A 26,630-nucleotide genomic window follows, 5' to 3' on the forward strand; every position below is an offset into this window, starting at 1 on the left:
TGTAGCTGGGATGCCAAACCTCCAAGCATTTGGGATGTGATCTGATTGGCATGTATCCATAACACATTCACCCCCCATCAGTGCCCTCATCCACCATCCATCTTCTCAATCATATACTCTGTCAAGTCCCCTTGCCCTATAGAATTCGATGTTTCACCTATTGCTTCGATGTTTCACCTATTGCTCCATGAATACCCGTAAATGCCCACTAGATCTAGCTCTGCACAATCAACCAAACCAGAATTGAGACAAACTTCATCCCAAGCCTCAGGTTTCGCAACAGACACTCCACCATTCCAGTGTGACCTATCATCCCCACCTAAATGAGATCCCAATGACCAGCTAATATCCATTTATCAATAGTCATCTTTGGATTCAAGGCATTCCAATAGGCACACCTCTCACTAGAGTTATTTGGGTAAACTCAACACGTTGATCTTGACGTTTTCTACCAGAATAGAGATTGCAACAAACCATCCTCCTTCCTCACAAAATAGCTCCTTCCCTCCTAGAGACACTTTAGGGGCCACAACAGAACCTCCCTTGCCGAAAACACCATTAGAGGCAAAAGAATAAGCATCAAGACTACACTTCCATCATCTTTTGTGAAGATGAACTGTTTAGCATATGAGGAAGGAAGATTATGTATGAGGCCATAGCTTCACTCTGAAAGAGGCAAAGGTGAGAAGAAACCTTTACATCTATCTAAGGTCCATGTGTGGTTCCGATTGGAGTCTGTCAAGAAAGTTTCCTGCTAGTTGTTATTGAAATTAGGGGCACATGAAAGTTTGCCGAACCCTATCACCCACCCCCCTCTTCGTATCTCGTTGACTTCTATGAAAGTTTCCTGCTAGAAATTCGAGGCACATGAAAGTTTGCCGGACCCGATCACCCCCTCTTGCCCACCCTTGGCTGCACTTGTAGACCGTCCGCATCCGCATGTGGTTGACTTCTATTAGACATTTGTTTGCGTTCCTTCTTTGAATGTTGCCAAAAGTGCTCCATGTGCTAACTGAAAAGCAAGGGGTAAACAAAGGCTTTGAAGGGTAATCGAAAAAGTAAGGGTGAAGGCGGACTTGAGGCTGGAATACAATTTGGTGAAATCTGAAGAAGAAGAACAACGTCAACAACAACAACGAAGAAGACGACGAGCTCCATCGCCATAGCCATCAGCTCGAGCTCCATCGCCATAGCCTTTAGCTCTCTCGAGCTCCATCGCCATGTCCAAGCCCTTGGGTGTCATCGGCGCTTGGGCCGCTGAGGCCGAACGCGCTGAAGAAGAGGAGAAGCAGCAGCAGCTCGCTGCTTCTTCCTTTGCTGCTGCTTCTTCTTCTCCCTTCCCCTCCCTCCCTGAGTCCCGCTCCTCCAAGCCCAACAAGAAGAAACCCCCCACCTTCTCCTTCTCCCAGCTCACCGTGGGTAGCTTCGTCACTGCCGGTAGCAAGTCCCGCTCCGCCTCCGAGTCCCGTGGCCTCACCCTGCAGGAAATGCGGATGCTGCCTTCCGGCCCTCCGGACAGATCCGGTGAGGACGAGCACCGCGCTGCGCTCGATGGATCTTTTCGTGACTACAGAAGTGGGGCAGAGCGGTACGATCGCGAACATGATCGTAGCTTTGGTTCAGGATTCCAGCGCCAGAGAGAAAGTGGTGGTTTTCGCAGGGACAGAGAGACGGAGGAGCCATCTCGTGCCGATGGTGACAACAATTGGGGTGCTACGAAGAAGCCTATGCCGTCGATCGTCGTAGGAGGAGGATATGACGAGGATAGAAGAGGATCGCGGACGATCGATCGGGAACTTCACTATCGTGCAGATGAAGTACATCATCGGGGATCTGCTAAGAAGCCGCAGCCATTGGCGCCAGTGGAAGCATACGATCGACGTCCCGAAAGGAGAGACACAATTGATGAGAGGCAATCCCGTGCAGACGATGTCGACAATTGGGCTACGTCCAAAAGGGGAGTAACAGTACCACCAGATCGGCGACCAGCAGCAAACCAACAGGCGAGTGCAGATGCAGCTGGTTGGGCGAGGAAAGAGCAACCCCGTGAAGAGCGACAGAGGAGGCGCCTTGTCCTTGCTCCACGAACCCGCCCTCTGAGTAGGTCTCCTCCTCCAGGTCCCAGAGGTGGTGCCGAGATTCACCCAAACTCTTCATCGGGCATTTTAGATTTACTCCCGAAGCCCAAGTCTAATCCTTTCGGATCTGCGAAACCCCCGGAAGATGTTGTTGCTGATAGGGGTCATGATTGGCAGAGGCCAGACACAGAATATGGAGTTAAAGAACACGCCAGCAGGCCGTCAATCGCCCATCATTCTAGCAGGCCTAATACGCCTGAAGTAGCGGTTGTTGCCAAGCCCAGGGTGAAAGTGAACCCTTTTGGCGATGCAAAACCCAGGGAAATACTCTTGGAACAGAGAGGCCAAGACTGGCGAAAGATTGAGTTTGAACTGGAGCACCGTGGTGTTGACAGGTTTTTGCTATTCCCTTCGGCCCTTGTTTACTTCCTGCTGGTTTCAAAATCGAAAGTTCTGTAATCTATATATCGTGCCACTGCCTTAGTTTTTGGCCTGCCCAGGGCAGGACTTAGTACAGTCTTGGGGTTGAAAGGGAAAAATGTCCCTCAAATTTTGATGGAAATTCAATAAAATAGATTTTTTTTGGGCATCCATTGATTGGAGGAGCATGTGAGAATCCCATGAAATTCTCCACCTTTCTCTCTCTCTCTCTTCTTCATCCCAATCCTCCACTTTTTCCTCCCCCCCCCCCCCCTCTCTCTCTCTCTCTCTCTCTCTCTCTCTTCGTCTTCTTCTCCTTCTCTCTCTCCCCCGTCTCCTTTTCCTTCTCTCTCTTCCCTTCTCAGCTTCCAATTCATCCCCTTTTCCGCTCACCATCTAGGGCAGGCCACATGAATGAAATTCACCTTGTTAAAGTACTATAGCTTCTGTATTTTTTGGATACTTGCATTGAAGTGGAGGGCTCGCCTCGAGTTGAAATAGGAGTAGCTTCTGTAGGTTTCGGATACTTGCTATTGCATGTTGGGATGGAAGCTCCAGCCTAAGGTTGACGGCAAATGCAGACATTGCACCAAGAAAATATTGCAATGTAGTTTGGCTAACTTGAAAAGTTTGTTCATTTGACCCTTAGTCTTCCTATTGTTTGATTCTGTCACGCATGTTTTCTCATCTTCTGGAACCTTGTTTTATTCGGGGATAACAAATCTGTTGAGTGTGGACTCTTTCGTGTGTTTCTAGCAACCCATCTCCAATAGGATTCATCTTTTTGACTTAGTAAGGTCCTTGACTTAGATATTTGAGCTTGCCCTTGAAGATCTTGGCATTGTAGAGTAACACTTAGTCACCTTCCTTTTTATGTTTTAGGTTTCTGTCAAACCATGCTTCTACTGTCATGGCATGGTAGGCTTTAAAGATGTTTTCTTTGGGTTTCTTTTGTGATGAAATGACAGCCAGGTTTATGTGTTTTTCTCTTAGATTCACCTTATTTCAGTTACTTTCATGGAAATCAAAAGAGATTCTATATTTCTGGGTACGAGTTAATGAGTAAGATACTCCATGCCGTACAGATAGAAGTGTATGATGTGGAGTTCTTTGACTAGGTTATTACAAACAGAATACTGCAAACCTTCTTATTATAGTATCAAGGTGTGTGGTTGTATAATGAATTATGACAATGATGGCAAGAGAATTGTAAGGCTCACAATTTCTTAAGGAGATAGTATATTAAAAAATGCTTGAACATAGGCTGTTTCTCTGAAACAGAGCTGTAGACACCATAGAGTATAGTCAGGCAGTTTTAAGACACATCCGCTGGATACAAAACTGGAAGACTAGACTACCTAGAGGAGGTTAATCCTCACTAGATCCCTGAAGAGGCTGAGGCTACCCTGTTAGTCTGCTGCGGGGAGGTGTGGGCTCTGTTGCTCTGAAGGCTGAAGGCTTGAGGAGTAGATGAAGAATGAGGGCCAAAGGCTGCGCTTTCCTGTTTAGGTCAGCCTAGCCGACTTGGTCAACACCGACCGTTGACCTTGGTTGGCTGGTCAACGCTGACCGTTGACCAGGTCGGTTAAAAAGGCAACGCGTTGACTTTTGACCAAAAAGATCTTCAGAGTGGTTTTAGCTACCTGCATGTTGCTTTCTATCTGCTACCCTGGAAATGCACCATTCAAGGTCATTGGTTCCGTTGGCGTAAGAGGTAGCTGAGCCTTCTGAGTTGTTTTGATGGAGATGATGTCCTCGGAACTGCCTGAGTTTGCTAGGATAAGAACCTTTGACCACCGACCTGTCCATTAAATTGAAACATATTGGCAAACTGACGAGGCTCCTCCTTTTGCTGAGCTTCAAGCTCTTGGATGACTACTGAGGTTGTCCCTGTAGTCTGTTGTTCATCAAGCCCCTCAATGACGACTGAGGTTGTTGAACCACTTGACGCAGCTCCTCCTGTTAGAAGCTTCTGGTAATGCGGGCAATCTTTCTTATTATGGACCGACAGACATAGAGTGCTTGTGTCGCTGTATCCAAGTACCCGCCATAGCCTTTGCTATCCTTCGCCATCCAGCTATTCTTCTATTGCCCATTCCCACCATCACCTGGTGTGGAATCCTTGTATTTCTTACCGTTGACCTGCTTGGATCCTTGACCCTTGTGCATGAGCTTAAAATTTTGAGCAAGCTCGTATGCACACTCATAATCTTGTGGCCTAAAATTTATGACATACCACTGGATGTTTGTACGCAGCCCATGGAGAAATTTACTCAGCTTCTGATTGTCCTTCAACTGTAGCTGTATAAACACTTGAGTGAACTTATTGGCTTAATGATTCACCATCTTGGTGTCTCCTTGGTGTAGCTCGTAGAACTGACTTTGGAGCTTGTCCAAGTACTGCGGTGGCAGGAACCGTGATCAAAGATCTTTAACGAATTTCGTCAGCTGTAGAAAGGTGTCTCCTTGTCTGCATCATAGTGGTCCTTCTGCCACTTGAGCCACCAGGTGATCGCCTCACCTGTGAGGTGCATGGATACTAGGATGCATTGCTCGTTGTCCTTCGTAGGCATCACTAAAAAATAGCTTTCGAACTGATTGAGCCATGAAGTCAACACTAAGGGTTACTGCTTACCATCGTACCGTGTGAAGTTGAGCTTCCCCAGAAAGGAAGGCTTGGTTGGAGGTGGAAGTCTCTCCTTTTCTCCCCCCGTTGGTCGGAGTAGAGAAATGAGAAGCTGTGGATCGCGTTCTTCCTTCTCTTCTCGAGCGGTACTTTCTCAGAGCTCCTTGGCCTCTTGAGCCTCGCGGTCTGGGAGTTCCTTCGCTTCCCGAGCCTCTCGATCACGTTTGTCTTTTGCTTCCAGACCACCCTTTCGGTTTCTTGAGCCTTCCGATCGCATTCTTCTTTTGCTTCTCAAGCTTCTCGATCACGCTCTTCTTTTGCCTCCCGAGCTAGCCTTTTGTGCTCTCTGGCGGCCTGCTCATGAACGTCCGCATCTCGTGAAGCTAGGTGATACAGGTGAAGAGAGCCTCGGACTGTTGCTGCTGCATCTGCATCATAGCTTGAAACATGGTTGTCATGGCAGACACGGAATTGTCTGCAGGATTCTGTGGTGGGGGTGCTGGTGGCGGTTGAGGCATTGAACCCTCATCCCCCATCGGTGTTGGGTGTCCTTGCCAGATCTTCTCTGGACCATAAAACAATAGAGCTGCCTCTAAACTGACCCTCCCTATCTCAGGAAAGAAAACTGAAGCTCTGATACCAATGTAGCGGGAGATAGACTATCCTCACTCTTTCTCCTGCTCAATACTATCTTTAACTGCAAGATGATGCACTCAATACACAAAGTGATGTTTGGGATGTGAGTGAGAGAATCAAAGGGAGAGAATGTAATGGACCTCCGAAGAGGAAATAGATACAACTGAATAATGAATGCCCAAAGGGCTGAATACAACTGTGTGAAGGGGCCGAAAGCCTCACGCATGTGAAGGGGCCGAAAGCCTCACCGCAAAAGTGGAAGACTAGACTACCTAGAGGAGGTGAATCCTCACTAGATCCCTGGAGAGACTGAGGCTACCCTATTGGTCTGTTGCGGGGAAGCCTGGGCTTTGCTGCTCTGAAGGCTTGAAGGCTTGAGGAGTGGATTAAGAATGAGGGCCAAAGATTGCCCTTTTTTTATAGGAATTAGGTCAGCCTGGCCAACTTGTCGTTGACCGTTGACCTTGGTCGGTTGGTCGGCGCCGATCGTTGACCAGGTCGATAAAAAAGGCAACGTTGACAAAAAAGGCAATGCATTGACTTTTGACCAAAGAGTCAATTCTAGTGTTTTTTGACCTGCGATGACGTGGCGTTGATTGCTTGTTGACTGTGTGCTGACTGTTGACTGCGTAGGGCTTCCTACATGGTTGTACGGATGCTTGTGTGGCAGTTGACCTGGCTGCCTGCGTTGGCACCAGCTAGCATGGCCATGGGCGTGTGGATGTCCGTGATAGGCATGTTAAGCCAGGCAATCTCCAATTCTAGAGGACAGGATAATCAAAGGCCAAACTGGCGCAAAGGTCCGATCACTTACAGGTAAAAACACCACAGGTGAATCTCTGTCAGGACACAAATCAACAACCAAAACCCGGACAAAACTCAACAACCAAAGCCCTGTCAAAAACAGGCTCCTAAAGAGCCCCGGATCGGAGGCCACAAATGGCCCCTTTCTGGCCGACCAAATCTGGCCGACCAGATTGACCTGGTCGGTCAATATCTGGCCGACCAGACTGACCAGGTCGGTCAGATCTGGGCTGACCAGCTGGCCGACCAGCTGGTTGACCGACTGGCCCCTCCCTATTTAAAGGGGGGGGGGCCTAGGTACTTCTCACCATTTCCAGCTCCAGAGGTCCCTGCACACCCTGAGCCACTTCTGCCTCCTCTGCTGCCTCCACTTCTGCCTCCTGGCTGCCTCCTCTGCTGCCTCCACTTCTGCCTCCTGGCTGCCTCCTCTGCTGCCTCCTCTGCTGCCTCCAAATCTGCCTCCTTTCTGCTCCAGATCTGCCCCAATTTCTGCTCCAGATCTGCCCCAACTTCTGCTCCAGATCTGCCCCAACTTCTGCTCAAAATAATGTTCTTTCTATTCCAAATCTGCAGCAACTCTTGCATCAGTTTGCTGTCTCAGATTTGGTTCAGTTCCAACTTGTGGAGCTAGTGCAGAAGTCCACTACAGTTGTATTCCCTGGAGGATTGATGTTTGCTCCCTCCAGAGCTTCTCTCTCATATCTTCTCCTGTACTGAGTTCCGTTTGTGATATATATTTCTTCTTCAGCTATCATTAGTCTTCAGTATTGTTTTATTTGTCTCCAAGTACTTTCTTTATAAGGCACCTCCCACTCCACTATTTCTTTCACCTTGGCTGGGTCTAGGTGAACACCCATCGGAGATGTACCCTAAGTTCAATAAAAAATTGCTTTTCTTGGAGTTGAAGAACCTTTTGAAAAGGCTTCACATGCTACGTGGGATCCTTTGAAAAACTCCGAACGTCATCCAAGAACACAAGACACTCTTGCCGATCTAATGGTGGAAGACTCGAAGCATCTCTGCCTTCAATCGACCAGAGAACCATTGTATTGAGCTTGTTCCATGATCATCACCCCAGAGCAACCACCCTGACTGTCTCAGCAAGACGAGGATTCACTGGTGGTATAGAGATCCCTACAACTTAGCCTCTCTCTCTTGCATCTCGAGAAGCGTAGGCAGCGTAGACACCGTTTTTGGGTGGGACAGGAGTTCATCAGCCAGCAGCTTACCACGGCCATGGCTATGCAAGATACAACCCTTGCTCAGATGGGACAGTTCTGGAGCAACAGATCAGCCAGGCTATGCAAGACAAGGGCAAGAAGCTTGCACCATGTTTTTTCTATTCCACGGAGAGGTTTTATGGCAGGTGCCCACTGTGCCTATGAGCATCAATCCTTTGGACCTTTGCATGTACTCTAGAATGGGGATTATTTGGACTTGGAGGATGCATTCTCTGTGACATAGAGCACCTTCTTGCAGGATGTCAAGTCATCTTTTGGCTCACAGTTTTCTGCATCCTTGCAGGCCGAGCCGTCTCTTTTGGGTCAACCTGTTGGTATGCATCTGGTTAGTGCTCCTTTCATAGCACCAGCGAGTATGCTTGGAGCTGGTTTTGGTTTATATGGCAGCCCACACCCTTGGGAGGAAGGTCAGTCCTCTTCTCAGCCCTTTGGCATGCCATCATTTTGGAGAGATGCATTTGGCAAAGAGAACCCATCCAGGGTTTCATGCGCCTATTGCTCCGACAGTGAGCACATATAGCTAGACTTAGCCAGTGCATCATATGGCAGCACCAGGCCACTTTTGATGAGAGGTTGGCAGATTCCTTGCGTTCATATAAGGCCCTACCTGAGGCCATCAAACTTGAGATGTCTTTGTCCGATTATATGAACCTCAAGCCTGATGATGCCCACACCTTTGGAGTTTACGCACACAGGAGTTTTGTAGCCAAGGATGTCAAGGTCAAACTCACAGTGCATAAGTTCAAAGTAGACACTTGCACACCTAATGAGTTGGAGGAGTGGCTTATGAAGCAGGAATATTATTTCCGCTTCTACCCAAAGTAGGAAGATCGCATAATCTTTGTGGGTATGCACATGAAGGACTATGCACATACTTGGTGACGGTATATGAGGGATTTACCTTAAAGACCAACCACATGGAGGGGTTTTAGAGAAATGATGGTTACTACCTTCGTATCCCCACTTGTCTTGGATCAGTACTTGGCTGAATTCTACGCATTGTTGCAGACTGGTACAGTCCACGAGTATGTGCAGTGCTTTTGGAGGCTTTCCTTGTTTGTCCAGGACGTATGTGAGAAAGGGAAGTAGCTGCATTTCATCCAAGGATTGAGTCCTCCCTTGGTTGCAGATGCGTAGGCACATAACCCTCAAACAATTGAGCGTGCAGCCAATTGGCAGAGGTGAGCCCAAATATGGCAGCAAGTATAAGATGACAGCAGGCAGCGCATACGGGATCGCAAATGAGGCTGAGAAGAAGCCTAAGGTGACTGATTGGAAATGTGCAGCAGCACCTTTTCCACGGTTTCCTACTGTTTCAGGGAGTTAGATGCCCTATGCTAAGCCATACAGGCCATTAGACGCCAAGCTAGGAACCAAGCCTACTGCTGGAAATGAAAAATCAGCAATTCAGCAGTATACAGCAGTATACAGCAGGAAGAAAGCAAACTTGTGCTTTAAGTGTGGCGAGAAATGGACCCTTGAGCAGCGGGATGTGTGTAAGATGCGGAACCCTGGTTCAGCCAAGCTTAGCATGATCATTGAACTCTTTGATGATGAGGATTTAGTTGATGCCACAGAGTCCTTGGATGCCTCTGATGATGAGATGGCAAGAACACATGATTCGGACGAGGCTTCTGACACTGGAGCCATGAAGGGAACTGATTTCCTTTTGATCCGGATGGTGCTACTGACCATGATGTTCATGATATGCAATCATTTGACATCCGCCCACTCGTGGCATCTTTTCTTGTGGAGCATCAGGTTGCTATACCTTTTCATGCACGTGAGGATGCTAGTGGTAATGCTCTTGTGGATGAGGAGGAGCTCTATTGGGATGGGCAACAAACAATTTATGCTATCTCTTTTCATGCCTTGATGGGTGTCAAAAGTATTGAAACTATCAGTAATGGCAGGACTGTTCATGTGTGGGTGGACAGCGGTAGCACTCACAGTTTTGTTAATTGCAAAACCTAATAGAAGGTGGCTGCTACTGAAATAGATAATGGGCTGAGAGTAGAGGTGGCAAATGGACAGCATATGATGAGCAGATTTGTTTGCCAAGATGCACGAATCAAGTTCTCTGATGATTATCAATTTGCATGTGATCTCTTGGCATTGAATCTGGGCCCAATAGATGCTGTCCTGGGCTGTGATTGGTTGAAATCATTGGGCAAAATCAGCATGGACCTTAATGCTTTGTCACTCAGCTTTGTCCACAGGGGTAGATCTGTAACATTGTATGGTATTGCAACACCTAAATTGCAGGTCATTTCGGCAAGGCAGCTGGCCAGAGAGTTCAAGAGGGAGTGTGCCCTCTATGCGCTAAATGTGTTAGTATCTAAGCATTTTCGTGTCGGCGTGTTGAGGATTGTGATATGCAGAAATTGCTAATGTGTTTGCTGATATGCCTTCACAGTTGTCCCAAGGAGAGATGTTGATCATCCCATAGTCTTGCAGCCGGGTAGCAAGCCGATTAATAAGGCCCCGTACTGTCTTTCTAAGGTAGAACGGGAAGAAGTGGCAACACAAGTGCGAGAATTGCAAGAGAAGAATTTTCTCTCTCATAGCACTTCTCCTTTTGCATCCCTAGTCCTCCTGGTAAAGAAAAAGAAGGCTCATACTGCATGTACATTGACTACAGACACTTGAATAAGGCTACTATCAAGAACAGGTTTCCGCTCCCCAGGATAGATGACTTGTTGGATGAACTCAAGGGTGCTCAATTTTTCATTAAGATTGATTTGAGGTCAGGCTACCATCAAATCAGAATGAAACAAGGAGATGAGCACAAGACAGCTCTTCTGATGCATAGAGGGGTTTATATGGGTTCAAAGTGATGCCTTTTGGATTGACCAATGCACCAGTTACTTTCTAGGCACTCATGTACAAGATTTTGCAGCCCCTTCTTTACAAATGTGTGCTGGTATTTTTTCACGACATCCTCATTTATAGCAAGGATAAGCAGGAACACATGAGTCATGTCAAGAAGGTGCTGGAACTTTTGAGGTTGCATCAGCTTTATGCTAAAGCCAGCAAATGTACTTTCATGGTAGAATAGATTGAGTATCTTGGTCGTATTGTGAGCAGGGATGGAATTCGGGTGGATCCAACCAAGGTCAAATGCATAAGGAGTGGCCATAGCCACGGAATCCCACCCAACCCAGAGGCTTTTTGGGTCTTGCTTCTTTTTATTACAGGAGATTTATTGAACATTTTGCCAAGAGGGCAGACTGGGCTGTTAAAAAAAGATGCTTTCAAGTGGTTGAATAGATTCAGTATCTTGGTCGTATTGTGAGCAAGGATTGCATTCGGGTGGATCCAACCAAGGTCAAATGCATAAGAAGTGGCCATAGCCATTGAATCCCACCCCACCCAGAGGCTTTTTGAGTCTTGCTTCTTTTTATTACAGGAGATTTATTGAACATTTTGCCAAGAGGGCAGCCCCTCTCACTGGCCTGTTAAAAAAAGATGCTTTCAAGTGGTCACAAGAAGCACAACTTAGTTTTGAGGACCTCAAATATGCCTTGAGTAATGCTGTTGTACTTGTATGCCTAGATTTCTCACGGCTCTTCATTGTAGAGATAGATGCAAGTGGCAAAGGCTTGGGGGCTGTTCTGAGACAAGAGCATGGAGTTATAGCTTTCGAGAGCAGAAAACTTGAGGCCAAGGAATTGAACTATCATGTTTATGATCAAGAAATGTTGGCTAGCTTGCATGCTTTCGAGAAATGGCACCACTACCTGTACGGTGGAAAGATTAAGGTTAAGACGGATCATAGGATACTCAAGTACGTTCTTACGTAGTGCAATTTGTCCATGAAGCAGAAGAGGTTGTTGGCTATAGTTCAGTCCTATGACTTCGACATTGAGTACAGGAAGAAGAAAGAAAATGTGCTTGCTGATGCCTTGTCTAGAATGTGGGCTGGTAGTTTATTTGCCATTTCCGCCACCTATCAGGGGATTCAGGGGATCCAAGAAGAATATATGCAGAATTCAAAGGCAGCTCCCATATTTTTGGAGTTACAGGAGTCTCCAAGCCAAGGGCATGCTGAATATAAGCTGCATAATGGGCTGTTGTACTGCAAGGACATAATTTATCTTGTGCCGGACTCCCAGTATGGATTGCCGGTTTTTCATGAAATGCACTCATCTCCTATGGCAAGACATGTGGGTATCACTAAGACATGAAAATATCAACAAAGCTTCATTTGGGATGGCATGTGGTGGGATGTGGTTAAATATATCATTGAATGCCTGCCTTGCCAACAGAATAAGGTGGACAGCCAACTACCCGCAGGTCTTTTACAGCCATTACCTATTCCAGAAGGCAAATGGACTCACATAGCTATGGATTTCATCACATGGTTGCCTTCTATGGGATAGCATTTTCATGGCGATGGATAGAATGACAAAGTAGGCTTACTTCATACCCACTGAGATCCGGTATTCAGCATTACAAGTTGCTTGGCAATTTATTGAGCATGTTTTTAAGCATCATGGCTTCCCTCAGGAAATTGTCAGTGACAGAGATGCAAAATTTATGGGTCATTTTTGGCAGGAGTTATTCACAACAGTGGGTACGCATGTGTCCTTGCTGAAGCCGCATGTAGTCCTTGCTGAAGCCACCTATGGATGAAGAGGGGCACATCCTCTGTCCTGGAGCGCATCATGGGTTTCAGAGACCATGTACTCCGAAACAAGGTCTACATAGAGTATCTCATAAAGTGGTGGGGACTCCTTGAGAATGAGAATTCATGGCGACCAGAAAGCATTGTTTAGGACCACCCCTATCTCCTACCGGGCTGATTAGTAGTTGCTGTTTGTTGCACTTTTTGGACAGCGAAGATGTGAAATTTTGAGGGAAAAATTCTATGGGAAGGTGTTTGTTGCACTTTTTGGACAGCGAAGATGTGAAATTTTGAGGGAAAAATTCTATGGGAAGGGATGGCTGTAATGAAGGGGGGAAAAGGGGCCAATTTAGAGGCCCTTTAGAGGTCTTTTAGGTGGAAAATGCTGAGGGACTATATAAGTCCCCATCCACCCCTTATTGTACACTTTTGATGTGACATTTAATCCTATCTACTCCCACCTCCTTCCTCCTACGTGCTGTTTACACACACACACACACACACTCTCTCTCTCTCTCTCTCTTCCCTTGACCCCTTTTCTCTCTCTTCCTCTCCCTCTACCCCTTTCCCTCCTATCTCTCTCTCTCTCTCCTCCTTCCTCTGGTTCGTGTCGTCGTGTGTGTGTGTTCGATCCTTGGGATCGACTTCGGATACGCCTATTGTGTGCGTCTTGGGATTGTTCCTACGAAGTAAAAAACTCTCTCTCTCGCCGTGTATAAGCCATCCTTCCCCACCAAGTTTAGTAAAACCTGCGTGGGTCTTGGTGGTTGAGGCTCTGGTTCGTGTCGTCATGTGTGTGTGTTCGATCCTTGGGATCGACTTCGGATACGCCTACTGTGTGCGTCTTGGGATTGTTCCTACGAAGTAAAAAACTCTCTCTCTCTCTCTCTCTCTCTCTCTCTCTCTCCCCTATCCTCTTCCCCTTTTTTGCCATCTTTGGTCCTTCACCAATTCTGCCCCTCCCCCCTTCATTGCATTTTTCAGTTTGTGGTTTTTGGTTGGCTATTTGTATTTACTCTTTATCATAGCTCGCGATAGATCCACAAACTCGTGTTGTAGTGTATGTCGTGGTATGGGACGCCATGATCCATTACATGCTGTGGGGTTATGCCAGAGTATCCAGATTTATTTAGGACTCTGGGCCTATGAACACATGACTATCTTTCCCTTTTAGGAAGAAAGGTTACTTACACAGAAAATTATGAGATGCTAGCTTAAATCATAACAATGTCTGTTGAAATATGGGTTTTGATACTCAAAAGCTTCTTTATGATTAACCGGTTAGATTTGCTTTGAACCTAGACTATGCTTTTGGCGGTTGATTAACAGATATTTTGACTTTCCGGGTGTGGGAAGTGAGATTTGATTTCACTTCCAAGACTTTAGTCTTGTTCATGAAATTTGTTGTTGTTTCCATGACTTTGGTCTCCCATGATGTTGGCTCTCTGGATTCGTATTTGCAGTGCTTCTCCATATCTATCATGTTTGTAGTATTCAACATTTCCATCATTTCCCTTTCATTTATGGCTTATGTAGGATTCACTATTAGTATTTGAAGCTTGCACGGACCTCATTGCATGCAGACCTGTATTAGTTTTCTGCATGTTTGGCGGCTGTCCTTGCAGGGTGCTAACAGTATTTGTGAGAGTTACTTTTGCAGGTCAGAGACAGAGGAAGAGTCACGATTAAAGGAAGAAATCAAGGAACTTACTGAGCTGTGTAAACAGGAGGTACAAGTAGGGGCCAAAAAGGTGAATGGAGTTGTTTCTGATGACACTGTGGATGCTGAATGTGGCAATTTAAGAATGATCAAGGAAGAACTTAGCATCAAAGAGAGAGAGTTACAGCAACTAATCAGGACCCTTGATGACAAAGTGAGGTTCTCGCAGAAAGCTGGGGAAAGGCCAGGGTCTCGATCGGGACGTGGGGAGGTTGGTAGGAATCTGGAGCTTTTTGATAGACCTGGGTCCCGGTCAGGTCGAGCTGACAGCATAGTTCTTGACCCCTCTGAAAGGCCAGGGTCATGTGCCAGACTTGTTGAAAGTGCTAAGAGCCTTGAGTCAGTTGAGAGACCATCGTCTCGTGCTGGGCGTGTTGAAGCTGGTAGAAATTATGAATCTGCTGAGAGGCCAGGGTCTTGGGCTGGACGCAATGAAAGTGGGAGAAGTTTTGATTCTTTACGCAGGCCAGGGTCACAAGCAGGACGGAATGAATCTGGTAGGTTCTACAAAGCTCTGGAAAGTCCAGGGTTGCATGTAGAAGGTGGTCGATTTGTTGTGTACCCTTCGGAGGGAAGGGGGGCAGATATATGGACGAGACCCGTGGCCGTAACAGCAGACCGAGCTGGGGAGAGCATGATAGCATCAATGACAGGGGCTTCAAAGTTTTGAACAACTTGAAAAGGTTTTACTGATCTGCCTTGATGCTTGAAAGGTTCTACCTAACCTCTTCAGAATCACATGCAAGAAAATGGTTTTGAATGGGTCCGCAGAGTAAAGACACAAAGCGTGCTCCCAGGCAAATTGCATGGCTGGATATTAATAATGTCTAGCATTGAAATGGTCTTTGTCAAGTCTACAGGACCATGTTGGTGACTTAAAAAGAGAATCCTGAAACTGGTGAGTCCCAGCATGTTCCTTGTGGATTTGATTGTGCCTTTGGAATTTTGAATTCAGTCTTGCATAATGTAGGTCTTGAGCAGTGAAAGGGTTATCAAAAGTTCTGATGCTTTTCAAGGTGCCATGGGTATCACAAAGCCCATTTGTGCAGAGGTCAGGCCTCTCCCTCGGGTGCTGATTGGGTGAAATTTGTCTTGGCCTCTGTTTTTTCTAGAATGACTGGATGATATGTAGAGTCATATGGTCTGGCAGAGTCTTGCAGGAATGACGGTGATGACATAGGAGGCTATATTTTGGGAAATAGGGTGGTTGGTTTAAGCTCTTGGCAATGAGGCCATTTAAATGATTTCAAGGTTCAAACAGAATTTTGACAGTAGCATCTTACTTTTTGCTGCAGAGTGCTCTGCCTCGACAGCACTTGCACCCTCTGGGTTGAGGGTTTGTTTGATAATACTGTCGTCAGCTGCATTAATAGCAACTTTCTGGCTAAGGGTATATTCTTCTCTTTACCTGCAGCGCTTTTAAGGCAAGTTTTCTGCAAGCTTGTGATTGTTGATTGTATATTTATAGAAAGAAACAGCAGTTACAAGCTTTGTGATTCTAGAAGATGGTTCAAGGAAAAGTCTTCCCTTGGTGTCTGTTCTGAGTTGCTATTTTTTCCCAGATCTTTGGAAGCCTTGGAGAGGCCTGCAGTGCATACACTACCCGCCTTTCCTACATTATGTGTGTGGTAAACCTGTTTTGAATTCTGGAGTGAACTGTGTGTCTTATCGTCCATTTTCTTTGGGATTTTGCAATTCAGTAAAACAAATGATCTTGATTAGCTGCTTGACACACTTTTCGTTGATGTCCCCTGATTAATGGCCAGCCCAGATGTGTTAGTTATAGCTGCTTTATGAGAACCCATGAAGTAAAAAAGCTACTGCTTCTTCTGAAGAGGGGATGTGGCTTTTGTGACTTGTACAAAGACTCAGGTCACAATTGCACTGTGATGAAGTTTAAGGTTGCTTTATCAGAATGTTGGAAACAGGACAATTAAATTTTTGTAGTAATGGGGTGCTCTTGTGAGCTGTTCAAATTTGATCCCACGGCTGTTGTGATTACTGTTCTTCTGCTCGGCTTACTTTGAGAAAATATGAGGCTGTTTATTTTGTGGCTCCTGCATTTTGAGGATCCTATTACTATGCTTGATCCCTTTATCATTCATATACATTGGAGTTTGGTTGACTGATGTGCTCTTCATCATTTTAGCTTGCCTGTGTAATTGTTTAATTTTTCTGCTGTAAAATCAAAATTTCTAAATTTGTACGATTGGATATATTCGAGTTGTACAAAGGTATAAAAAGTCTTTGAAAGACTGAAGTGTCTATGAGACTGAAAAAAACTGATACAATGTGCTGAAGGGGTGGAGCCTCTAAACGGGCATCAACACCGATATGATGAATACAAAAAGGGCCATGATCATTACGATACTGATACATAGAAGAGAACTCTGATGTCACTGCTATGCCTTGTCTAATTGTGTTATGACCTCAATGGTAGCTATTGTGTTTGGGAGACCTAGGCCTTGAGGTATTGGTACCCTCCATTCCATCTATTGCTTTGTGTGTAGTGTGGAATATCAAGTTTAAGGGAATTACTTAATAAACTTAGAATTTCAAATAGCCATGGAAACTGAAATTAACATTGACATGCATGTCATTCAGAATCTGCACAAAGGATAGATTTTATAAAGAGAGACTCCGGTCCTGATGGTGAATGAGGTACATCTCTACCAAGGGTAATCCTCGGTGTATTTCTAAGTTCCAATGATGCAAGGCTTCAATAACATAAATATCCAATGGTTAACAATGATTCTCCCAAACTATGTGGCCAAAATAAGCAAGTAGCCATTAATTGTCCGTGGGTATGTCAAGGTGTAGAAGAGGCCCAGATATTCAGCCTAATGCTAGCAAAAACCGAGACTGAGAGTAATATGTTCATTGCATGGGTGCCAATCTATCTCTAGGCTCTGAAATACAAAAGTTCCATGTATTACTCAGTTCGTAGTTCTAGTTATAAACATGTACAATCAAACCATACTTAGAACCATTAGAACATGCTGGATTATGTTTCAAACAAGTAGATTTACCTTAGATGCTCACACAGGTAGAAATTTTTGTAAATATCTGGCAAACAGCTTGTATATGTATCACAATTTGGCTTGTTCAAATTGCAATTACAAGGAGCAATCGATAGAGATTAAGGTCAATGCTGAGCAACAAGCAGCATGCAGGATGCTTGGCAGGAGGTATGTTGCTGCAATTCATTGTCAAGCTCCTCCTTTAGCTGTGGGAAACTTTGTGCAGGGCTTAGGAAAGCTCAAAGTTGCTCTTGCTTGAGTCGGAATTGATGAGGAGTCATTTTGAATGACTTCCAGATCTAGGAGGGAGGAAGCAAGAGAGTAAAGGGTCGAGGGAGTTTGCAAGGAGCATGAACATGCCAGAAGTCAAATTTCAGAAGGAGAGAATTCGTGCGTTGAAGAGAAAATCCTAACCTAAGAGTAGAAAGCAAAGTAAAGCTAGTGATGTGGAAAGTAGAAAACCTAAAACTAAAAAGATGGCTTCTTAATTTACTAAATTTCAACGTTAATAGTTAATTAATTATTGTAGATCAAAATAACATTTACATAATTGGTTTATCATTTTAACATTTTTTGGCCCATGACTCCTATATCTATTAACATAATTAATTACAGAAGAAATGTAGTCCTAGAAGAAATGTAGTCTTTGGTTGCTAGACTCATAACTTCACATACATAACTTGAAATGTACCTATCTCAAATGTGCTCTAGCTAGTGTGTATGTAAGTGAACAAGGTGCTAACCATTACATTGAGATATTTGGGCTTTGTAGATCACCTTTGCTTGAGGGGTAAACAGGACGAGATGTTGAGTATTGTCTCTCAGCTCTTTGGGAATATTCAGTTTGTTATCCTCATCCCAATTTTTGTCTTAGCAATGTGTCAAGGGACTTCTTGAAGTCTAGAAAACAGCAATACAACGTTCATTCTTGTGACCAGTCCCATTATCTTTCAGCCCACATGTTTTTTGGTTCCTAGATGGTGACATAGAGCTTTGCCATCAAGCTAATCACCATAATGAGTAGGTAGTTTATGGCTTTGTTCTTGTTAACATCCGCGAAAGGCCAAGGCGGCCTATGAGACCAAGTCCTAGCCTTGCTTGAGAGTTAGAGGTGTCTTGCAGACCCATAAAAACTGCATGAAGAAACCAAAACTAGAAAGAGAAATACACTTGATGTCTTGGGTGTTATTTGTGTAACTTGTCATCTAGGAGCAATTTGAGGTTCGCACAAGCTCAATGAGGGTCGCACTAGGGGTGTCCTTGTGTTTGTGGAACATGCTTGAAATCTATTGCTCCATGATCCACACCTAGGAGTCATGGAGCGTGTTGGTCTATGATATGCTTGAATGAGGGTTCCTAGTATGAGTTCCTTGGGCTTGTGTTCAATCTCTGTCTTTGGAGGTAGGGTCGGGTCTTTGAGCTCGACAACTGCTACTCCTTGTATCCTCTTCTCCTATAAAGAAGTTTGCGATCTCTTGTTATCGTGAGCCAAGTCTAGCAAGGAATCTTATGAGCCAAGATCGGAGTTGTGTGACCTCGTGTACAACGGGTGCGACACATTGGTGATTATGGTATTCAATGACCGACTTCATGTCTAGATATTGGTATGTAAACAAGTAATGAAATGTTTCTTGAATCTTGTAGTATTCGGGGAATCTCATTAGTATGTGCTTCTTTGTCTCCAGCTCATGCATGTCATAGAGGATGCGTAGTCTGGGATATTTGTGTTGTGTGGGTGCAGTCTTGTGCTTATATTTGAATTGTGAGATGAGCTCTTCAGCTGACCCATGATGATCCTCATGTACAATGGGTGTGACACATTGGTGATTACGGTATTCAATGACCCACTTCATGTCTAGATATTGGTAAGTAAACAAGTAATGAAATGTTTCTTGAATCTCGTAGTATTTGGGGAAGCTTCTTTGTCTCCAGCTCATGCATGTCATAGAGGATGCGTAGTTTGGGATATTTGTGTTGTGTGGGTGCAATGTTGCATCTATATTTGAATTGTGAGATGAGCTCTTCACTTGACCCATGATGATCCATGCTGTATGGGACTAAGTATTCTAGTGCCTAAGCAAAACTCATGTGAATACAAGGAGAAAGACAGAAAGTCTATTAACGTCCACTGGAGACTAAAAGGTCTATGGGACAGCAAGAAACCCTTTAGTACATCTGCTTTAGGGAGGGCACATGGCAGCTACCAAGGAGTGCAAAAGCAACCAACATTATTTAGAGTATTTACATAATAGTCTGAAAGAGTAAACAACCATACATAAGTTTAAGATTGAGAGTCTTTTGGTTTTGATGTAAACTCTCTGATTAGGGCTACGTCTTCATGATAAACTGCCCATTTTCCATCCTTTTTGGCAGCCTTGACTTTAGCTAATTTAGCTGCCTTATTCTTGAGTTGAGTTTGTGTAAGCTCCTCTACTATCCATACTTTGGTACCCTTCAACTTGTAAGATTGTTGAAAAAGCTTGATCCGCATATCTTTTGACTTCAGTGTAAGGACTGCATGATCTTTATAGTGCATAATAGAAGCTGGCTTGGAACTGTCATCATCCTACTCATCATCATCCACCCATTCAATGTTGGGCAAGCTTGCTTTGATCTTTGTCAATATTTCACTATATGTGTCCTGTTTGTACCAATCTTCTGGGAATCCCCCTAGTCTAATCTTCAACGCATTATCACATCTAGCTTCGTGTTCTTTAATCTCTGCTTGAATACTTGCTTGCTTTGGTGTCCACTTCCACAATCACTTCCTTCTTAGCAATTTGTACTTCAATGTGAATAAGATCTTTGACTGTAGAGACTAGCTGTGGGGTAGGGGGGAATCCTTGCAAGATTTTATAGCCTCATCAATTACTGCTTGCTTTCCAGGCCCTTCCAGAATGTGAAGTCGAGCCTTTACTTCTGCCAGTTCCAATCGTAGCTCTCTAACTGGGTGCTGCTGCAGGTAAAAAAATTGATCGTGTTGCCCAAGGATGGGCCATTTTGAGCCTTCTTGTTGGTAATTCCGTGCATATGGAGAGGGTGTCATGGTTGCAACCGGAGTCGTGATGGAGGTTGAAGGAGTTGAGGGGAACTTGGAGGAGAGGGTAGGCCAGTCCATAATTGGTTGTCTGTTGAACCCCCTAGCTTAACCTAATCCTAGGTTGGGTTGGGGGTTTAGTCCAACTCGGGGTTAGCCGAGGTAACTGCTGGCTGAGGCAAAGGGCTGGCGAGTTGACGGATTGACATGAGACGGGCGACGGGCTATACGGACGGGAGGGACAAGTACGGACGGGAGGACTAGGTACGGACGGGAGGACTAGGTACGGACGGGAGAGGGAGAGAGAGAGCGAGAGAGAGAGAGAGAGAGAGAGAGAGAGAGAGAGAGAGAGAGAGAGTATATGAGACCAAATAGAATTACAACGTGATAGAGAACAACCTTGTAGTAGTAGAACTATATAGAATTACAACGTGATAGAGAACAACCTTCCAGGAGAACTAGAGGTGTCTAGTACAACCATGATAACCCACAAAAGAGTACTAGAAATAAATAAATAAATATTGGTAGGTAGGTAGGTAGATTACCATCTTTGGGAGGCCTTGTGGGCCTATGAGACAAAGTACAATCCAAGATAACTCATACAACCTACTGTGGGCTGAAGTAGAGGGCTCACTAAGGCCCTTTGTTGAGTGTTATGCTAACTAAACTGAACTCAAAACTCGAATATGAAAACTAGTACTTAATCTCAGAGTCAAAACACATTACCAGGTGCCATGGTGGCTCCCCTGTGAGTTGCAAAGATATCACATATCTATATCTGTTGGGTTGTTTGTCATTGTGGGCGGGGGATGTGATTTTTGTATTTGATGGGTCATATTGAGAGTGACACCTTTGCTTGGGCGGTCCCCTCCAAGTAGAGCTGTGATGGGTTGCTGCCTTTGGATCGTGCGTGGTCCCTTCTCTGGTTGCGTCTCTCTTGGTCGTCTCCTCTCATTGACCCATGTTGCCCTGATATCATCTCTCTTCCTTCTCTACGTTGCTATGTTCAAGGGAAGACTTGAATGCTAGAAATTTGTGACGTGTCTCTGAGCTCGATCCATCTCTATCTCTTGTGGCAGTGTTCCCTCTTGCTGTCTGATTGGACGCAATGGTGTCTCTGTGTCGTCACATCTTCATAAAAAATAAGCCTATGCAAACCTTGTCATGGAAGTGAATCAACTGGGAGAGAGGCCCAAAATCATTTCCCTCCTAAAGTAGACCGTGGTATTGTCCTCGGATCTTAGTAAACTGGGTTGCCACACAAGACATGCTCCTCTATCTCTAGGTCTGCTAACGTGCATAATCTGGAGATTTGCTGCTGTCTAGGTGTATCTATGGCTCTTCGTACCTCGATCCTTTGCTTATGTGACGAGACTTGCATCCGTTCGATGGCAGTCCCCAGGGCGTTGAGACTCGCATGTCTCCCAAACATTGGGGTTGATGATCATTCCATCCTTTGATACTCTCAAGAAGCATTAGGAAAAAACGGAGCTCATTTTGGGGCCTTTTAGGTTAGTTAAAAAATAGAGATCCTCCAATGAGAGAGAGGCCAACGTTACGTAGGAAATGCTTTTGTTTTTTCAAAAAAAGACTTTCTCTCTCTAGGGATGCTCGACACACTGACATTTTGAAGTTCTTGCTCTTGTTTTCTAGTGTGTCATAAATGCTATACCAAATCCCAAAAGAGATAAACTGACATTTTGAAGTTCCTGCTCCAGCATTTTTGAGTGTGTCATAAATGTCTCTCCAGAGAGGTCAAAATGACCAAAATAGGCGCCTAACAGAAATGTGCTTAAGAAAGCTATCAAATCACTTTCTTAAGCACACTCTTGTCATGCGCCTATTCTGATCGTTTTGACCCCTTCGGGAGGCCAAATTTAGTGATTCAAAAGTCATTTTGGGGGTTTTCGCCTACTCGAGACATAATGGTGATGCCAAAGCCATCAAATTCCACACCAAAATAGTAGAAAGCCATTTGGGTCCTTAGACATAGCATTTATGACACACTAAAAAATGCTCGAGTGGGAATTTCAAAATGTCACTTTATCTATTTCGCGATTTATATCTCCAATGAAATGCTCGACCGTATAAATATGTGCTTCACTCTAGAAATTAATAATTTTGAGCCAAGAAAATAAAAAAATCATGAATTTCTTACAGGGCCCCAAAATGAGCTCCGCTTTTTCCTAATGTGGTCGTGGTAGAACTTGACATGTTATTCCCCAACAAAAAATTATGTGACGTGTGGAGATGAAGTAGGTCTAACTGTAGGATACAGTTGATCTCATCACGTGGAACCAAGGGATTAGGGGCATCCAAGCTATATTGAAAGGGGAGAGATTGTCCATCTAAATACCTTGGCTAGTTGGGTATGCATGCGTACTAGGCCGTGCTAACCCCACTCTTAGCTAGTCATATAGATGACTCTAGTGCCAACCTCGATAACCTCCACCTAGGTAACTTCCAAACTATGTGAAGGTAATTGATCGTTTGGAAGATGACACCAATCTAGAGTCGAGTTAGGGTGAACTTTGCCTATACAATCTGGTGGGGGACTCAGGGCTTACTTTGAATCATCCTGAATCCCATAATCACGTATAGCCTCTTCAATCGCTGCCACTCAAGTTGTTGATAGGTCACTCCCCTCGAAAGGTGCTCTGTACATGGCTGTTAGGCTCACATGCGTCGAATAGCCATCGCTTCGTTGGGGGGTCTTGAAAGTGTTCTCGAAAGCATTGTCGCTCTAGCTGAGCTAGAGCTCCTTGTTCTTGTGTGAGTCGTGTCTTGGTTACGTGGCTCATCATGAAGATTGGTCCTGCAAAGACTGCTCCTAGATAGGTGTATGAATGCACAATCTCCACTGGCTCCCCTTGATAAGTGAAGCTATGTTGATGAAGTAGTGCCCATGAGGTGTTGAAGATCATATCCTTGGTCTTGCCAAGGTTGACGGTCAACTCTCTCTCTCTCTCTCTCTCTCTCTCTCTCGCTTTGTGCAGAATACCTCTAGTGCCTCTAGGTGTCTCTGTAAGCCTATTGCTGTGCTGAAGGACTATGCCATTTGTATACAACAGTATTTGTATCATCAAATCAGCCAACAACAATCCCTCACCTCCTAGGCGGTCAATGAAAGTTGTGATCTCATCAATATAGAGCCCAAATAGTGTTGGTGAGAGGAGGCATCCGTACTTCACTCCTATCGTGCTCTCGACCCAATCCGATAGGACTCTAAGGTCAAGCATTCTCCCTCTGATGGACTCGTACCGAGTCATCACCTCCCAGATCATGTCTTCTAAAATTTGCATCTCTTGAAGTTTCCTAATCATACGAGATCATGTTATTATGTTAAAGGCCTTCCGAAAGTCTAAAAAGCAGGCATAGAAATTTTGGGATCTTGATCCCACCTCCTTGATGATTGCCCACAAAGTGAAGATATGATCAAGAATGGAATGCTGTCTCTGGAACCCAGCTTGCCCCAAAGTCGGTTGTTTGTTTTGTTTGTGGAGGAGCTGATCTCTCTCTCTAGTACTAACCCATAAATCTTGGCTAGTGTATAACCAACCATGAGTGTGGTAGTTCCCAGTGTCCATGGGATCCCTGCTTTGTGTATCGGCATGTTGGTGGTGGTACTCCAAGCAGGGGGAAAGTGTGAAATGCAACGTAATCTCTACTAGGATCAGGGCAAGACCTCTTGTCCATGTGCAAAGTGCTCAGTTCGCACCCCCTCATGGTCCTGGCCTCTTCGATTGTGGAGTTGGCATAATGCAGCTCGCACATTGTCCCGTGAACAAAATGCATGTAGTGGGATTGGAAAGGGAGGACATATCAGGTGGTGCCTGAGTCGGGACATCATATAGAGATGTTGCATATGTGCTACACCTTGGGGTCTATGATGAATAGGTGGCCTTCCCTCAGATAGGAGCCCCGTGAAAAGGTGGGATCACCTCCTCAGAAAGATTGAATCACCTCGTGCATCTTATGTGAGAGGAATGCTTGCCTCTTACATCATGTCAGACATTGTGAGATCCATTGTGACTCAGAGCTTGTCAAGTGTCCCAAAGTTTGCTTCTGTGAGGCGAGATCTCATCTCTTGGTACTCATAATCAAACCATGAATTTTGGGGCATCTTCTCAACTGAAAGGTGTACTATAGATCCAATCATGAGGAATGATCTGTTGAGAGTTCACGCTCAACATCATGTGATCATGTGTGCATAGCACCATCACGTGATCATATGTGCATAGCACTAACCTTATAGAGTGCTATAAAGGAAAGGGTTAGATCCCCTAACCCTAACCCTAAAAGGGTTTGTATATATTCTATTTTTTCAACTAAATCTAGTGTACAGTTAGTCATTTGTGGTGTGCTCTCTAGCTGTGCCCTCTCTCCTCATCTCCACTCTTCTCCTCTCCCCTCTTCATATTTTGTCATGGTATCAGAGCATGGTTCTGCCTTCCGCTGAGGCACCATCCTTCTTGTAAGAGTGAGAGAGATTGTGAGATTGAGTGTTCTTTCACTTCCGTTGAGTGATAGAGAATTCCGTCCATGAGAGGTATTCTCTTTGAGTTTCTAATCCTTCTTCTGTGAGAGAGTGATCTTCTTTGAGAGTTTTAGTGAGTTCTTTGAGAGATTTCATTGTGTGTGAGAGAGAGATCCTTTGAGAGAAAGTTCCATTGTGAGATGTTTGGTTGATAGAGATACTCATAAGAATTCAAGTGAGAGTCTTTTGTTCCTGAGAGAACTTAGGGAAAAAGATCTTTGTGAGAGCTCCATCATTACGAGCTCCTTCAAGTCAGCTACAAAGCAAGCTACTCCTACACAGTTTGGCTCTCCAACTGCTACCACAAGCAAGGCAACGCGCATGTTCCAACGACTTCTGTAGCCAACTGCAACAAAGGTGATGCTAGGCAAGCTTCTACAACAGTGACTCCAACCGCAATTTGAGAAGAACTCTACAGTGCAACGGCTGCCTCCTACTCATAGCCAACAAACTACAGCAAGCCAACTAGATCTACAGCGCCTAGCTCACCTTCCACGGACTCCCGAGCGGCAACGAAGAATAGCCAGCGCCAGCGCATTCGACCTCACAGCGCACCTACAAGCTTCCCTCAGCCTTCATAAGGCACTCACGACGGCTGACAATAGGCGCTACTCCAGCGACGGCTCTACCACTCTCCAAAGCTTCATCGACACGGATAAATAGCAGGTGTCCATTGAACGACCACCTTCAGAGCTCCCTCACTTCAAGAGTCGAATGCCGCTCCAACATAACATCTCCGCCTCTCAGAATCAGACGTAGACCGTCATATGGGCCTCCTAAACCTGCAAGCGCGCCCGACCTAGCTGACCTACGGCTCCATCGCCAGCAAAATTGATAGGATCCTTTGAGCTCACAGAGCGCACAGGCTCCCTCTTCAACAGCGCTCATCTATAGAGCCTCGACTCCCAGCGGCTCCATAGCTGCTCAACTCCATAGTCGCAGGCTCCTATATAGAAGTGCCCGCTTCAACGCCGACGCCAGCCAGCTCTTCATGCAAAGAGCTCCAAGGCCATTGGCTCCAACAACGCCGCTTGAACTACAGCCGACCTCCAAGCATCGTCGACCGTGAACCTCCATCAGTAGAATCAACGGAATCTTCGACAGATTTTGGTCGCCCTCATAGCACCACGTGGTAGCGAGGGAGGATATCCCTTATCCTCAACCTCACCACACATTGAGGTGTGGTCAGCCAAAGGACATGTGGCAACCGACTACCACATCATCATCTTATATTCAACTGCCACATCAACAACCTAGCTCAACTGCCATGTCATCAATGCCACATAAGCAGCCCAGCTTAGCTGACACATCATCCGGCCACATCATCAGGCCACATCATCAAGCCACATCATCACTGCCACATTACCTCTGCCACCTCAGTAGTGCCACCTCAGCACTGCCACCTTAGCAATCCAGTTAGCACTGACCCTCTACAGGCACAGTCCCTTGCCAGGCACACTGTGCACACACTGCATGTGCACACTCATGCCACCTCAGCATAGAGCTTCACAGGCACACCTCTTGCTAGGCACAGTGCCACATCATCACTGCATGTGACTCACACTGACGCATCTTCATTAAGCACATTTGCACTCCTTTTGCCCCTCCACCTAGATCAAGTCGTATCTCTTGATCCAGGAAGAATTTGAGGGCGCTCCAAAAAGGAAAGTCGCTCGTTTTTTTTGTGCTCTACACACTCGTCACATCACGCGCACATTTCAGTGCAAGTTACACTCACATTTGAGCCTCGCCGACAAAACCACTTCCTTCACGCACATTTGCCTCTACATCGACGCATCTGACCCAGCACTTAAAAAGAACAAAAGAAAAGGAATTATTTGCTGTTCTTTAGAGTAGACTAGATCGCCATAGAGGGGACGCTTT

General features: G+C 45.3%; 1 protein-coding gene across 7 annotated transcripts; it reads left to right on the plus strand.

Moving 5' to 3' along the window:
* Positions 1–1,134: 1,134 nt before the first annotated feature.
* Positions 1,135–16,201, plus strand: LOC147890034 (eukaryotic translation initiation factor 4B2-like). Of its 7 annotated transcripts, XR_015542746.1 has the most exons (5): positions 1,135–2,473; positions 14,093–14,835; positions 15,123–15,203; positions 15,448–15,542; positions 15,715–16,201. XR_015542746.1 is itself a non-coding variant. In XM_087390698.1 (2 exons), exons 1-2 carry the CDS (start codon positions 1,221–1,223, stop codon positions 14,820–14,822), a joined length of 1,983 nt encoding a protein of 660 aa, XP_087246824.1. In that variant the 5' UTR covers positions 1,135–1,220; the 3' UTR covers positions 14,823–15,441. The 7 variants fall into 7 exon arrangements, 1 of the variants encoding a protein (XP_087246824.1); XR_015542745.1 differs by having other exon boundaries at positions 14,093–15,203; positions 15,448–15,576; XR_015542742.1 differs by having other exon boundaries at positions 14,093–15,203.
* The last annotated feature ends 10,429 nt before the right edge of the window (positions 16,202–26,630 follow it).

Source organism: Dipteris shenzhenensis, chromosome 19 (assembly GCF_047967505.1).
Source record: "Dipteris shenzhenensis isolate YYH24624 ecotype China chromosome 19, Dip_SZ_1.0, whole genome shotgun sequence".
Classification (NCBI taxonomy): Eukaryota; Viridiplantae; Streptophyta; class Polypodiopsida; order Gleicheniales; family Dipteridaceae; genus Dipteris; species Dipteris shenzhenensis.